The sequence below is a fragment of the Haliotis cracherodii genome, unplaced genomic scaffold, assembly GCF_022045235.1.
Source record: "Haliotis cracherodii isolate W230 unplaced genomic scaffold, xgHalCrac1.p SCAF_7, whole genome shotgun sequence".
Classification (NCBI taxonomy): domain Eukaryota; kingdom Metazoa; phylum Mollusca; class Gastropoda; order Lepetellida; family Haliotidae; genus Haliotis; species Haliotis cracherodii.
The window spans coordinates 50,359,768-50,375,415 of NW_027266330.1; the positions used below are offsets into that span (position 1 = coordinate 50,359,768).

The following is a 15,648-nucleotide window of genomic DNA, read 5'->3' on the forward strand; positions in this document are numbered from 1 at the left end:
GGAAAGAGTTACGGAGTATATCAGGTCGTAGGGAAACAAAGAATAACATAAGTAAAGAGTGCTGGTTTGATCATTTTACAAACGTTTTTCAGTGTACAGATGTATTACATGCTGAAGTCGAATGTCAATGTGATGAAGATTTTATACTTGATGAGATTGACCAGTGTATTTTGGAGTCGCCGATTACCGACTCAGAAATCCACAAGGCTATAAATCGTTTAAAGAATGGCAAATCCCCTGGTGTTAATGACGTGGTCATTGAAATGCTAAAATGTTGTGAAAATGTAATAACTCCTTTCCTACGAAATTTGTTCAATAAGTTATTTGATTCTGGATTATTCCCTCAGAACTAGACGAAAGCTATTATCCTTCCACTACATAAGAAAGGTAACAAAAATAATCCGGATAACTTTAGAGGGATATCTCTATTGTGTACAATTAGTAAGGTTTACACAAGTGTCTTAAACTCTAGACTTACAAACTGGGCTAATATAAGAAGTAAATTACCTGAGACACAAGCATGCTTTAGACAGGGATATTCTCCTGCTGATCACATATTCACGTTGAATGCAATTGTTAACAAATGTTTATCGAAAAGAAAAGGGAAATTATACGTTGCTTTTGTGGATTTTAAAAAAGCCTTTGATTCAGTAAATCATCTTAAACTATGGGAGTGTCTGCACGATGCAGGCTTGGGTGGTAAGATGATGAGAGCACTTATGGGAATCTATGCCTCCGTGAAAGCGTGTGTGAGATGTAATGATAACATTTATACAGAATATTTTGATTGTCCTAACGGAGTTAAACAAGGCTGTATATTAAGCCCTCTATTATTTTCCTTTTTCATCAATGAACTGTCAAATGATGTTTCATCACATGGGAAACACGGCGTACAATTATTTCCTGACTTGTTTGAAATATTATTATTATTGTTTGCCGACGATGTTATTCTTGTCTCTGACACAGTAACTGGTTTACAGAACCAACTTAATATTCTTGATAACTTTGCAGATTCACATGGATTAACGGTTAATTTAGATAAAACGAGTGTTGTTGTATTTAGACGAGGAGGGCGGTTATCTGTTCATGAGAAATGGTTCTATAAAGGCAAACGTATTTCAACCGCCAACTCCTATAGATATCTTGGGTTTGTATTCTCATATACATCAAAGATGAACCAATGTGTTTCAGATCTAGCATCAAGGGGTAAACGAGCTTTAATGGAAATATTTCGCAATTTACGGAAGATTGGTTTTGTTGACACTTCAGTTTTCTTTAAAATATTTGATACTCAGATTCAACCTATTCTTTTATATGGTGCGGAAATATGGGGTGTAGACAGATTTGAAAAAATAGAACAAGTGCATATTATGGCTTGTAAGAAGTTTCTTAACGTTGGTTTGCAAACCCCAAATGCTATTGTGTATGGGGAATGCGGTCGGTACCCATTACATGTAAATGTTATGTGTCGTTCTGTAAAGTATTGGCTAAAACTGATTGAAATGGACGAAGATAGGATACCAAGAAAATCTTATAATATGCTTGTATATAACGACAAGTGTGGTCGTCATAACTATGCTTCTTCTATTCGTTCCTTATTATTTTCTCACGGATTCGGAGTAGTTTGGCTCAGTCAAGCTGTTGGCGACAAACCATCATTCATGAATAGTTTTAAAAACGTTTTGATAAATATGTTTTACCAATCATGGAATAGTACTATCAAGGCTAGTTCTAGGTACATTCTGTATAAAGAATTTAAAAGTCTCCTGGAACCAGAAAAATACCTTTCCATTATTACTGAAATAAAATATCGAAATGTTTTGATAAGGCTTAGAGCCGGGCTACTAAGACTTAAGGTAAACGAAGGTAGATGGGCTGATATTGACTTACGTTTACGACTCTTCCCCATATGTGAAACAAGTATAGAGAATGAATATCATTTTACTTTAGAATGTGAATATTACAACGATATTAAACATCTGTATTTACCAACAACATTTTGCAATAATCCAAATATGCATAAATTTAAAACGCTACTGTCATCTTCGTGTAAACAATTACTTGGAAAACTATGTAAATACCTGTATTACAGCTATGAAAGAAGACGTAATTATGAAAAGCCTGTAAACCTGTAAATTTGTACCTGGCATTACCTTTTTTCATGTACCACACTATTTCAAATGTATGTATTGTATATGGGCCAGTGGCCTTGGTACAAATAAAGACTTCTTCTACTTCTTTGCATACTTACTCTATCCATGTTCGGTCACGTACAACTTAAACAAACAAACATTTCCATATGTCAACTCTTAATTAGCAAACACAAAGTGAAGCAAGAAGCTAGTGAGGTCGGGCCTAGTCCTGTACTATGTGTGTGAAATATACGCAGTCTATAATCTGCAATAGCACAGTCTAACTATATCTGCCTTTAGTTTACCGCTTGGAGCAAGGCTCCTTATGAATTCCATTTTGTAAATATTTGTATTGCATTGCCTTAATCGTGGTCTGACTGGGGGTCCTACATGTAACGGTATCCTCCCATCAGTCATACAGGCCATTTGTCATACAGCTTATAACAACATAGGATATGCATGACTGGACCACTATTCCCCTGCCTTCTACCTATCAATATGGACTGTTCCACACAGATCATTAACTGTGTTTATGTTTAAGTTTGAGTTATAGGGAACACCAGGATTATAATTATGAATGATCTTGGGCTAATTCATTTGCAGATTGTAAGAAAACAAATTGTAAAGCAGAAAAGTAATTAATAAATTAGTATGGTTTATTCAACATAATATTATAAATATGAACCATATTTAACGAGAATTAATAATATAATTCGACATTCAAAGCATCATAATAGCGTATTATGGGTATCTAAGCTTCAATGTTACCTGCAGCATCAAGGAACTGGATTGGACTTTTCCTTCCTTGGGTCAGTAGATCTTTCAGTCTCTGGAGTCTATTGTCATTTATGAATTTAACATTGCTGTTGTAACAAAGACCTTAGCTCAGAGTGTGGGGTCAGACCATTACAGCTTAAGGTGAGTGCTCTAATTACCCCTCTACTCAACTGTATGACGATTGGCATAACAAGGTGTATGACAAATGGCCTGTCTGACTGATGGGAGGGAACCCATGTAACACACAACAGGCTTTGAGGGTCAAATATTTGCAACTCCAGCGAGACAAGTTGCTTTCCCGTCAGTAAATATAAGGCCTTTCTTTGTAATGCTCTGGTGGAACTAGACGACACGTCACGGTCCTTAATGTTTTAGAAAATGGTTAAACAATGTTTGTAAAGCACTCTCTCAGTAAAAAACATTAAGGACACCTTCAAGGAGAAGAAGAAGACTTTTGTAAATAAAACGACAACACCCTTCCCGTATTCAATAGAAATCTCTGCATAAAGCAAAGACGATTGTACAGTTCCGACTATATCATGAGCACGTGTTTATGAATCACTATCAAATAGTAATGATACCAGGTGTTCGCGAAAAGGTGAGCGTATAGCACGCTCTCAGTGTAAAACATTTAGGACATCTTCAAGAAGAAGAACAACGACAACACAAATATTTTTTACGTGTCTCATATTGCACGATACAATAAATCATATAAAAGCAAACAGTGCAATACCCGGCCGCAGGGCATTTCAAGTTTAGACAGTTGCCGGGTTTTTCACGAACTTTTTTCAGTGCCCACAATCAAACGTTGCGAACCCGCATATGGACTTGTGTTTTCAATTCAAGAATAATCCGATCGAACACCTAATACTACGGCGGATATAAGCTGGCTACCTCTTCCTTACTGTAAAATTAACTGAACAGATTTAAAATATAAATGTAATTATCGCATATGCATTCATAAAGTTTGTTAATAAGTAACAAAAATACGTTTAGAATTTCTTGTGATCTGGAACCAATGCAAATGAAACGGAGATATGAAAAAGAAACCTAACTTGCTAGAAAATTATTGGATGATAAAATAAACTGCTTCAGCTTCTGATTTCGTAGCTCTTCAATCAGGTGAGGTGAAATGGGGTTTAACGTAGCGTCCAAGATTATTGCACTTATATAGCGACGTGCATGCATGCGTGTGTGTGGCTGCTTGTACAAGTCCGGACTGATGCCGATTTATAGTGCTAGTTCACCGAGATACCATGCCGCAGTTTAACATGAATACCCCGCTCAGACACAGTATACTGACTCCGAGCCGACCAGTCTTGTTTTAGCCCCTTAATGCCGAGCGCCAGACAGGGTTACAACAAGTACCATCTTTTAACGTCTTTTGGTATGACGCGGACGGGGATCGAACCCCTGACCTTCTGACGCTCTACCACTAGACCACGGAGGCGGTCTCTTCAATAAGCGTTGTCCATAATGAGATTGGTTGTGAGTTCAAATATATGCCGATGTGAGAGTCTAAACGCTCTGATTAACAATAATGCTCTGTGTCAATACGTTTTGCCAAATATACTAGCTGTAGAATTGGAACTTATTATTGATACACGTCCACGTTTTTGATGCACACAATGTGTTTCATGCTATGCGATAGTGAGGAATGGCATCACTATATTTGTACCATGATGTTTCCGTGGTTTGTCCAGGAGAATAAGTGACATGTCTTTGCAGGTGTTTGTGACTTGTATTGTATTGCAGCAACACATAATATTTCTTAAGATTTACTTTCATTTACTGTTGTAACCAGTTCAGCAGAGTAGCATCCACTCCAGGAGTTTTGCCTTTCCTTGCTGCAAGTAACACTCTACGTACCGCTTCAATGGATATGAGTAGGTTTATATCTCTGTCCCTGGCACAGTCTGTGTATCACTTCGGGGAGTAGAGACTGAACTGACGTTACAGCTGTGTAGCACTGTGTCAGTGTCAGAGCTGAGAGATCCATCAGGCAGGCAACTTGCATGGGAGCAGCATGTTAACTCTTGGAGGCCGAAAGCAGTGACTCACACAACACACACACCACACCACACCACACCACATCACACCACACCACACCACACCACACCACACCACACACTCACACCGCACCACACCACACCGCACCGCACCACACACCACACCACACCGCACCGCACACTCACCGCACCGCACCGCTACGCACCGCACCGCACACTCACCGCACCGCACCACATCGCACCACACCATACCACACCACACCGCACCACACCGCACCGCACCGCACCAAACCACACACTCACACCACACCACACACACACACCACACAACACCACAGCACACCAAATCACACACTCACACCACACCACACCACACCACACCACACCACACCACACCACACCAAACCAAACCAAACCACACCACACCACACCACACCACACCACACCACACCACACCACACCACACCACACCACACACTCAAACCACACCACACCAAACCACACCACACCACACCACACCACACCACACCACACCACACCACACCGCACCGCACCGCACCGCACCGCACCGCACCGCACCGCACCGCACCGCACCGCACCGCACCGCACCGCACCGCACCGCACCGCAACGCAACGCAACGCACCATACACTCACACTCACACCGCACCGCACCGCACCGCACCGCACCGCACCGCACCGCACCGCACCGCACCGCACCGCACCGCACCGCATCGCACCGCACCACACCACACACTCATACCACACCACACCACACCACACCGCACCGCACCGCACCGAACCGCACACCGCACCGCACCGCACGAACCGCACCGCACCGCACCAAACCGCACCAAACCGCATCACGCCACACACCACACCGCACCAAACCACATCGCACCGCACCACACCACACACTCACACCAAACCACACCACACCACACCACACCACACCACACCACACCACACCACACTTTCATATTGCATGATAAAATCATTGACGATAACGATCATGAGTAATTTATTCTGGGACATGTTTTGCCGATTAAGCGATGGCTTGCATCAATGATTTATCTGTATCAGAAACAATTCTGTGAACAATTTCCACTTAATTCAATTTAATTGGAGAGTCACACTGAGTATTGCAGTATATAAATGAGGCATTCTAATTCATAAAAAAATATGAGAAACATTTTTATCCTGTTGGTTGCATGACGTCCAAATTTGATGAAGATAACGTCAGATATTTCATTGAACTTCCATTAGCTTGAGAAGCACATATGTTAAGACAGGAATCGATACATGTGTCCGGGCATGCTAAAGTCCAGAATTATTAAACATGTTGTCATTTGAGCACGAATCATAAACACATGCAATTAGCGAAATGAAGTGTTAATATGGGATTGTGTTTGCTGTCAGTACTTAAACCATTGACTTGGGTTTAATCAGCCGTCGGTAGCGTAATGCTTCAACACTTTGATGTCATCTTGCGGCGTTATCATGCCTGATGCATGTACACATTATTAACGTGAATGCGATGATCTTTTATTTTATATTACCCATAGGGGAGCGCCTATCGAGAAACTAGTTTATGTCTAGCTGAGAATTATAATTTAATTGATAGATAAATGCGTATTTTAGTGTTTTCTAAGCTTTGTTATCATGACGTGAAGTCATATGAGTGTGTTGTTTAGAATTATGGAATTATGAAATTAAGACCGTAGCAACGGTTGATGACGCGAAAAATAAATTTTTATGGGACGTGAAACTACCCGTTGACTTTGCCGATGTATACTGACACACACAAAAAACGAATAATCTTATGTTGAGGCATAAGAAATTATGTGCTTTTGTGCTCAAGTCCATTTCGAAACAAATCGAATGAGATTCGAACCCGAATTATATATAAGTTGTGTTTGATTACCTCATGCATAAATAAACAGATCAACTTTATTAGATTTTTGTAGCCATTTGCCAAATATTACAAAAATCGATTGCGCATTATGTTTTCAGACGGTTTCAGTATATTTTGTATGTAATCGTCAAACAATTCCTGGTTTTTTTTAATTTGTTACGAAAAATATGGTTAACGTCGCTTGTAGCAATATTCAAGCAATATTGAGGTGGGGGCACAAGAAATGAGCTTCACACATTGTACTCTGGTGGGGAATCGAACCCGGCTTTTGAACCTGACGAGCGATCGTTACAACCATTGGCTATCCCGCCCACCCTTGCATGCTATTGGTTGTAAATAATTGATTCAAACTGCCCTGCGTGTGACTTTGAGACTATTAACCTTTATACAGTGTTCGACCTAATGCTTTCCTGGGTAGGGGCGGTCGGGTAGTCTAGTGGTTAAAGCGTTCGCTCGTAACGCCGACGACCCGAGTTCGATTCCCGACATGGGTATAATGTGTGAAGCCCATTTCTGGTGTCCCCCGTCGTGATATTGATGGAATATTGCTAAAAGCGGCGTAAAACCATACTCACTCACTCTCACTTTCCATCCTACCGGGTACCCACTGACTGCCATGGGATCATTTCAGACAATGTTACTGATAGGAAGCCAACGACGTGAGAGCATGAGACGAGAGAACAGCCTGGGGATATAGGACCGACCATCTTGTTTTCTTGGGCAGGCCTGGGATGAAAAGGGAAAGAAAATGTTCAAGAAAATACTGGGCTGGGGGTTGTGGGTGGTGGTGGAAATTGCGTCAGAATTTAAAATAATATTTGATGGACATGCTGGTTGTGCAAAACGAGTTGTGAAATGAAAAGTATTCGGCTCGTACCGTGCTCGTGAATAAGGTTTACAACATTCAATGCCTCTGTAAAGCTTTCAAAAAGTTTTATTGTAGACATGTGGAGAACATTGCCAAATTTGAAGCGTCAGTGACAAAAGTCGGATGCAATTCCCTGTTTTGACTTGTACCAACTGTTCTCGTGTATTTTCAGGTGAACAATTAACTTGCCTTTGGATGTGTTTGTGACCGGTGCCACTGATGGGTCAGGATACGCTCATATTTTCGCGAACACCTGGTACAATCACTATTTGATAGCCATTTATAAACACATGTTCATGATATTGACGGAATCGTAAAATTGATTTCTTATGAATATGGAAAGGGGTCTGTCGCTCTTAGCTCACCGATATGGTCAACTGCTGACAGGGGGCACGGGTGGCCCAGTCGTCTAGGGCGCCGCGATTTGCTGTGCAGAGATGCGTCCCTTGGGTACGCCAGAAACCTATGATTGTGGGTTCGAATCCCGGTTCGCCCCAAATATGTTTCAGGTTTGTCAGCACCATACCCGTGCGCGTGGGTTTCACCGAAGTGGTAAACGTCTGAGACCTGCATCACTTCGGACTTTCCTCCCACATTCAGCTGACACGTCGTGATGTAACTGGAATACTGTTAAAAGCGGCGTTAAATCCAACTCACTCACTCACTCACTCAACTCCTGAGACGTTTTTTTCACATGAAGCTGAAAAATCGTTTTGCAGGGTTGCGTGCAAGAAACATGATAGTGGGTTCGAATCCCTAAGTATCTCTGATCAGAATTGTAGGTTTGTTGGCACTAGACTTGTGCTCGTGGGTTTCATGAGGACGTAAACATCTACAACTTACTAAACTTCAACATAAAGCTGACCTACCATGAAATACTGTTCAAACGAAATACTGTTCAAACGAAATACTGTTCAAAATCGCCTTAAACTAAATTCACTGAATCACAAAAAAATCTCAAGGCCTCAACGAAAATATTAAAAGGTCGGTATCTAGGAACAGGATCTAGATTACGCTCTCATGAAAGTTGTAGCTTCCCGATGCTGACAACATATATCCCCCAGTGCACGACAGGAGTTTGCAATTGTTCAAGATGTCCGGCTGCTCCGCCATATTGAAATCTGTGCAGTCTTCTCTTGAGTTGCACTGCACGCCGCAGTCGACTGGGGTCGCCGCATGTGTTGTCATGACGACCGAACATCCGCTGACTTGATTCCTATGTGTCACGTAGATGTTCCATGTCTTGTCACGTGTCGCGGTGATGACGACAGCTACAACAGAGCACAAGGGCATGATAAGGGTGTACGTGACCGAACATGAAATGAGTATGTATGGAAAGAAGTATACCTTGTTATTTGTTTCGGGCTTTATTACGTCGATCTGTAAATAATCGAAGTTGACCAGACATTCCAGTGATTGACATCATGAGCAATTGGGTTACGATGACAGCCATCTACCAAGTCAGCGAGGCAGATAATCCAGTGATTAACATCATGAGCATCGATCCGTGCAATAGGGATACGATGACATGCATCGGCCAAGTCACAGGCCTGACCACCCGATCCCGTTAGTCGCCTCTTACGACAAACATTTCTTAAAACCAATTTTAACCCCGAATCTTCACGGACACAAAGAAGAAAGACCAGGGAACAACCAGTCTCGATTATCAAACGAAACGGAAAGGCTCTTTGCTTCACAGTATTGTTTCACATAACACCAAACAGCAAGGTTAAGTACTAACACGACATAAAGATTAATGCATTCAGGAAGCAAATTCTGGATTACTTATAATTCATCTCGGGCAGTAAGTAGCCTTTCTGCTGAAATCCAGACTAACAAATTTTCGGTTTAACGAATCACGAAGTCAGATCCGTTGTATGTAGATGTTTAAAACAGTCGTCGTCCGGAAATCGAGGTGTCCGGATTAAAAAGGGTCTAGATGTAATTACTCTCACCCGTCTCGCATGTCGACCCAGTATACCGCGCACCACACAGGCAGTGGAAGGACCCCCCATCGGTCACACACCTCCCGTCGTTCAAGCATGGGACGGACACACATGGATCGGCGGCTGTGATCAAAAGGAAAATAACGATTGATCTCACATCTGTTACGCTGTTGCAATTATATATAATTGTACAATATATTTCTGGAATCTGTAAATTTCTTAAACCTGTCAGGTACAAAACTGTCGGGGAAAAGAAAGCATACATTCCAGTTTGGTATATATTTAGCCACCGTCAAAACATGGGTGTATACTTTCCTATGCTTGGCAGTTTTACTATATTCCTTAAAAAGCAAGAGTTCATATCAACACACTATTCATTGTAAACGACGTCTTCCCGACGGCTGGACTAACGGATCTATGCATCGTCCAATGAAAATCGCGTAACGAAATCGACATCCGGTTCGTATACAACATGGCTACTGCCGTTCAGATGTAGGTCAATTTCACGATTGTCATAGCATGTTACCGTCAACTGGGAGTCGACAAATATTTTCCACTTCTGTTTTTAATCAACGTGCTCAAGGTGAATTGATTGCACACCGTGAGATGAGATCCGTTTATTACAATGTGGATCTTGATTATCGATACGATCTTCTTGGCCTGGCGCCGCCATTTTTTAAGCAAATACAAGTGGAATCTGATTGGTCAGTAGGAGGGACGTGGAAGGGTGGAAACTGGACTGTTATAGTCTGTTAAATCCCTTGCCTCGGGAAGATGGTTAACCGATCACGGCCACAAGAATACTGAAACTTATTAATGTTGTTCGCTATGCTGGAACACAAATTGCACCTTAAAAATCGATTATATCAATTATATTGGGTTCACAATCAGATTTAACTGATTGCCTTTTTCTTATTTAGAAATGTTGGGGGCTTGTGTGCGAAATAGTTCATTTCAATTGATTACTAACATTGAAACTGGTTGTTTTTATTTAACATATAGTTCAGTCTCTCTGTGTGTTTAAGCTCACAACACATTTTCTTCGGAGTCAATATATATCCATTTGCTTATTTCAGGCAATATTACATTCATTAAAATATTGCAAACATAGAACATACCCAACAGAAAACGCCTTTAAGAGCTGCTGGTTTCTGTGAATGTTGCCTTTGGTATGGTGACTACTTTGAGACATTTGTTTGTTTGTTTGTTGTTTAACGCCGCACTCAGCAATATTCCAGCTATATGACGGCGGTCTGTAAATAATCGAGTCTGGACCAGACAATCAGTGATTGACATCATGAGCATCGATTTTGGGATCGATGACATGCATTAACCAAGTCAGCGAGTCTGACCACCCGATCCCGCTAGTCGCCTCTTACGACAAGCATAGTCGCCTTTTACGGCAAGCATGGGTTGCTGAAGTCCTATTCTACCCTGGGTCTTCACAGGCCACTTTGCGACTATTTAGAACTATCAGAATGACGATGCGACTATTTAGAACTATCAGAATTATGATGCGACTATTTAGAACTATCAGAATGACGCCGGACAATGATCAATACAAACCGAAGGACATCCCTCCCAGAAATCCGTATGCAGCATCGTGACTCTTCTGTCCATAGATGACCATTCCAAGATGCTGGACCTGTGCCCCAAAAGACGACCCCTTCACATCCAGGGCAGGAGCTGACAGCACAGCAAGGTCACTCCCAGGGATGTGTTCAATCTGATCAGGTGCGCTAAATGTAACCCCAGGATAGGCGGTGGCGTTGTAGTACACTGTGACGTAGATGTTGAGTGATGTCACCAACAGCCATGTATAGTCGTACCAGGGGTTGCTGAAGAAGCGGTGAGTGGGGGGAACAATCGCCATAAATACGTCCCCCAAACCCCCGACCACCAAAGTACCGTACATGACAACAAGGACCGGTTTGGAGGAATAGAGGAGCTGCGTGCCTGTTGTTGCCGAGTCGATGTCCTGGAAGCTTCCAGCTTTCAGGACGAATTGAGCTTGACCCCCAACTGTCACCGTTGTGTTGTCTAAATGGGCAACGACTCTGTGGGTGGTGCCAGTGGGACTCTGGGATGTTGTTGTGATGATGTAACTGCTTCCAAAGGTTTCAACAGGAATCATCATCTCCATAAGAAGGTCCGCCTTGGGTGAGGTCGCAGGTAATGCTGCCATCTGGTTTCCTGAAAACACGGCCACTGGTTTGTCGCTGGTGATCACGGTGCCTGTGAAATCCCCTCCGCATGTTAAGCCAATCACGTCAAAGCGGTTGATGGTCTTCGTGATGGTGGTTCCGTCCGTGTGTCCATCACTGCCACAACTCCCAGTGACGAGGCGAAGGATGATGATTACTTCTGTATTGTCCTGTGTCCCGGCGATGATGAACTCACTCGGGGCAGGGATGGCTGATCTGGACACAAGGACATAATGTCCGGTTAAGTGCTGGACCGGGATGGCGAGGAAGGTCCCGCCGCTTTCTTGTCTGTAGCTGGACCCGAACAACGATATGGGTTTCGTTGATGTTACGTACACGACTTTCCGCTCAATGGCCATTGTCATTCCTCCGAGATACTCAAAGGCGGAACCTGGGATATAAACGGATTTTGGAGACAGTGGGGTTAGTGTTTCTGTTTTGAAGAAATTAGTGTGGTCGCTTGTTGTCGTTACTGAGGCAGCCTCTTCGCTCCAAAAGTATAAAGCATAGTGTTTTTCGTTGACATGGCCATTGATGAAGGCTAGGATGAACTCCTGACCTCGATGGTCCTCTGAAATATTGATGGGGAAATGTATCACATCTGTATGGAAAGGGCGCAATAGTATGACTTTCAATAAATAAATAATTTCATTTTGGTTAATTTGAGGGACTGATCACTTATTAGAGGGGGTGTTGGTCCTGATGTCCAAATATTACGTGTATTGGCTGGAGTGGGTGGTGGTGGTGGTGGTGGTGGTGGTGGTGGGGTGGGGGTCATGAAAAAATGGTACATAAAATGGGGTGGGTTCAGCAAAATGTGTTACAGTCCAAAGACCAGTCTCAAGCCCAAATAGTAAATGACCACTCCCTTACAGTACGGAGAAGCATTGCCTATTTGACCACTATAGACCCGTTTACAGAGAATTTCTGGTAGTGTGGGGGTCGGACTGTTAACAATGAATTGCTCTAGAAATTGGGGGAAAAATAATTTGAAAACTGTTCATTTGACATGTTCTCTATCTTGAGAAAGGAAATGTCGGTCTCTTAGAGTCTGTCAGGAAACATTCCCTTACCTTGGCTCTGACTGGATGCCACCATCAGTGGAGGAATACACCTACAGTGAAAACAAGGAAGGTATTTATATCATGTACAGAGAAACCTCGTTAGACCGGAACCCGTTCGTACGTCATCCCCACCAGGCCATCATTGTTTGGACTATCTATACAGGTTCTACTACACCAAAACAAAATCAGAGCGGATTGAATCATCTGCCAGCTGTGATTGGATGATTTTTATCAGAATTTTATTTTTTGACAAATACACATCCATCCAGTGATTAAAACTGACCATGTTTTTTTCTATATTTAGTGCTGTGTTTTTTGGTATGATGACTTATGCTGAATGTAACCACAAATATTTTCACATTCGTGACCAACTCGTGTTATTCCGGTACAAGCCGAATAGCGGCTCGTCCCCCTCTCGTGGTCATTTTTGCGACTGGGTTCCGTCTAAGCGTAAACGGGCATAGTTGAAATGCCAACTCGCTGCGTAATGATTTGTGTATATGTCCCGCATGTCATATATATTTCAGATGTTATATAAAACACATCAGGACTTACAGTATTTACACAGTATGATTGAACACATTTAACTGTATCCAAAGTATATTTTAGATGCAAGACATGTGTTAAATCAAACATTATTCCTGAGGGATTCTTTGACCGAAGTACTTGAAGCCACACGCGCATTTTGATTGGTTTGTCGTAACATTCATGGATTGGGGGACGAGTCTTCTTGCAGGCTGCGGAAAGAGACGAGTGGTGATGAATGATATTTTCAAGCCAGTGACATTCGGTGCGGACCTGGGGGTAGTGTGTTAGGCTTTCTGTACTCGGAAAAGTTACTGGCTAAGCTAGCAATTGTTTTATTGCTTCTTTAAGGCAAGATTGTGCACACATATGCATGTAATAGCTGTTGAATGCTCAGTTATTTAAAAAAATATATATAACGTTAGTGTAGAAGTCTATAGGAAAACATTTGGTTATGTTTAATCTATAATGGCACAGGTTCCGTTCTACTGATTCGTACATTCGTTCATCCGGACATTTGTTAATCCGGACGATTATACTTTGATCTGTACCGTCCAGGTTATCGAGGTTTAACTGTATAGGGTTGAAAATATATATTTTAAACTAAGTGTATACAGCAACCGATATTCCGATATTCCGATATTCCGTGCACTACCAAACCTTTCTTTAATAGTCTATGGGATAAAACAAATGCTTAACATTTAAACATATTTTTCTGTATACAGGCCTTGATTAAGTTGGACTCACGTTCACCTTAGGAATGCAATTATCTTGAGACAAGTGACAATTTCATACCAATAATGTCAAAACACTTTCTAACGTCAGATTGGTGACAATAAAGCCGAGATTTCACAAAAGGTGAGCTAAATCAGCATCCAATCAATCGCTTTCCTGCATCACCGCCTTGGCTCCCCGAACTTCCGCAGTAACTGCAGTAAACACAGTGGTACACCAGGAATCGATATATGGTGGGCCTCGTGTGTATCTCGGTCCGTGTCGCATTATCGGATAATTTTGTTTACAACCACGTTCAAAGTAGGCGCGGAAGTTCACAGCGTGATATTTTGCAGGAACGTCTTTGTTACAGATCCGCACATAAACAAAACATGCTGAATCATTTTTGTGTGTGTAGGTTTTAAACTCTCCGGCCTCGACATATGTTTACTATCTGTCAAGACCTGAAGTGCCATTTTCGTCAAATATAATAATTTTTTGTGTGATCTTAGCATTTTGTCGATGTTATTTTTGGTGTATATTTTATAGTCTCGGGTAACTCCGCATGTGGTGGCTCGTTACGTTTTACTGCGTATTATTTGTAGTGGTTTTATTATATTTGTACTGTAATATGATGTCAGTGTACTTATCTGCACCTTGCATGTCCCTGTGGGGGATTCAGTCTATGCTGGACGTACGAGATGGCCATTCTCGGTGAATTGACTGATTGCCAATTGCGTGGATCGGTGCTCAATCTGTCAATAACTGGATTGCCTGGCCCAGACTCGATTACTCAGGGAGGACCCTCATATACCGGCAATATGTGCGGCGTTCAACAACAAACATTTGACAGAAATGCACAACGGGTGCGTGACGAGCTAACATTTCACACACAAGCCACAGATGCATGATAGTCACAGGTTATATCGGAGGAAACACAGTATTGTACAAATATTATTTCAGAATATTACATCTTATCTTATATTTAAGTTGACAAGCGACAGTACAGTATGATGATTATTGTGATTCTATACTTTTAATGAGTATTGTTTTTTTGTTGTATCATGTGTATATGGATTAATAACCTTTTTTGATGCAGTAGTCTTTGTTCCGTCTGGATGTGTACGACGACCGCTGGATCTCCGCTATCCTCATTTATGTCTGAACTGAATCTTCCCAAACATCATGCATGTCTGAACTGAATCTTCCAAAACATCATGTGTGTCTGAACTGAATCTCCCTCAACATCATGTATGTCTGAACTGAATCTCCATCAACATCATGTATGTCTGAACTGAATCTTCCCGAACATCATGTATGTCTGAACTGAATCTCCCTCAACATCATGTGTGTCTGAACTGAATATCCATCAACATCATGTATGTCTGAACTGAATCTTCCCGAACATCATGTATGTCTGAACTGAATCTCCCTCTACATCATGTATGTCTGAACTGAATCTTCCATCAACATCATCATGTATGTCTGAACTGGAG

The 15,648-nt window shown here is 41.9% G+C and overlaps 2 protein-coding genes across 2 annotated transcripts; one reads left to right on the top strand and one right to left on the bottom strand.

The window, feature by feature from the left end:
* The first annotated feature begins 733 nt into the window (after window positions 1-733).
* On the top strand, window positions 734-2,226 carry LOC139448104 (uncharacterized). The gene has a single exon (XM_071229620.1). It carries the CDS (start codon window positions 1,173-1,175, stop codon window positions 2,133-2,135), a length of 963 nt encoding a protein of 320 aa, XP_071085721.1. The 5' UTR covers window positions 734-1,172; the 3' UTR covers window positions 2,136-2,226.
* Window positions 2,227-8,704: 6,478 nt separating this feature from the next.
* On the bottom strand, window positions 8,705-14,861 carry LOC139448963 (IgGFc-binding protein-like). The gene is made up of 5 exons (XM_071230465.1): window positions 14,809-14,861; window positions 12,923-12,963; window positions 11,212-12,420; window positions 9,655-9,768; window positions 8,705-8,970 (listed from the first exon to the last, which is right to left on the bottom strand). Exons 1-5 carry the CDS (start codon window positions 14,859-14,861, stop codon window positions 8,705-8,707), a joined length of 1,683 nt encoding a protein of 560 aa, XP_071086566.1.
* Window positions 14,862-15,648: the final 787 nt, after the last annotated feature.

What these genes read in the sequence shown, in the direction of transcription:
- LOC139448963 (XM_071230465.1), bottom strand. Translation starts at nt 14,861, where the DNA reads ATGGCCATCTCGTACGTCCAGCATAGACTGAATCCCCCACAGGGACAT. An exon ending in CCCCCACAGGGACATGCAAG is followed by an intron (nt 12,964 to 14,808) that starts GTGCAGATAAGT and finishes TTTTCACTGTAG; the next exon opens with GTGTATTCCTCCACTGATGG. An exon ending in TCTGGGAGGGATGTCCTTCG is followed by an intron (nt 9,769 to 11,211) that starts GTTTGTATTGAT and finishes TTTTGATCACAG; the next exon opens with CCGCCGATCCATGTGTGTCC.
- LOC139448104 (XM_071229620.1), top strand. Translation starts at nt 1,173, where the DNA reads ATGAACCAATGTGTTTCAGATCTAGCATCAAGGGGTAAACGAGCTTTA.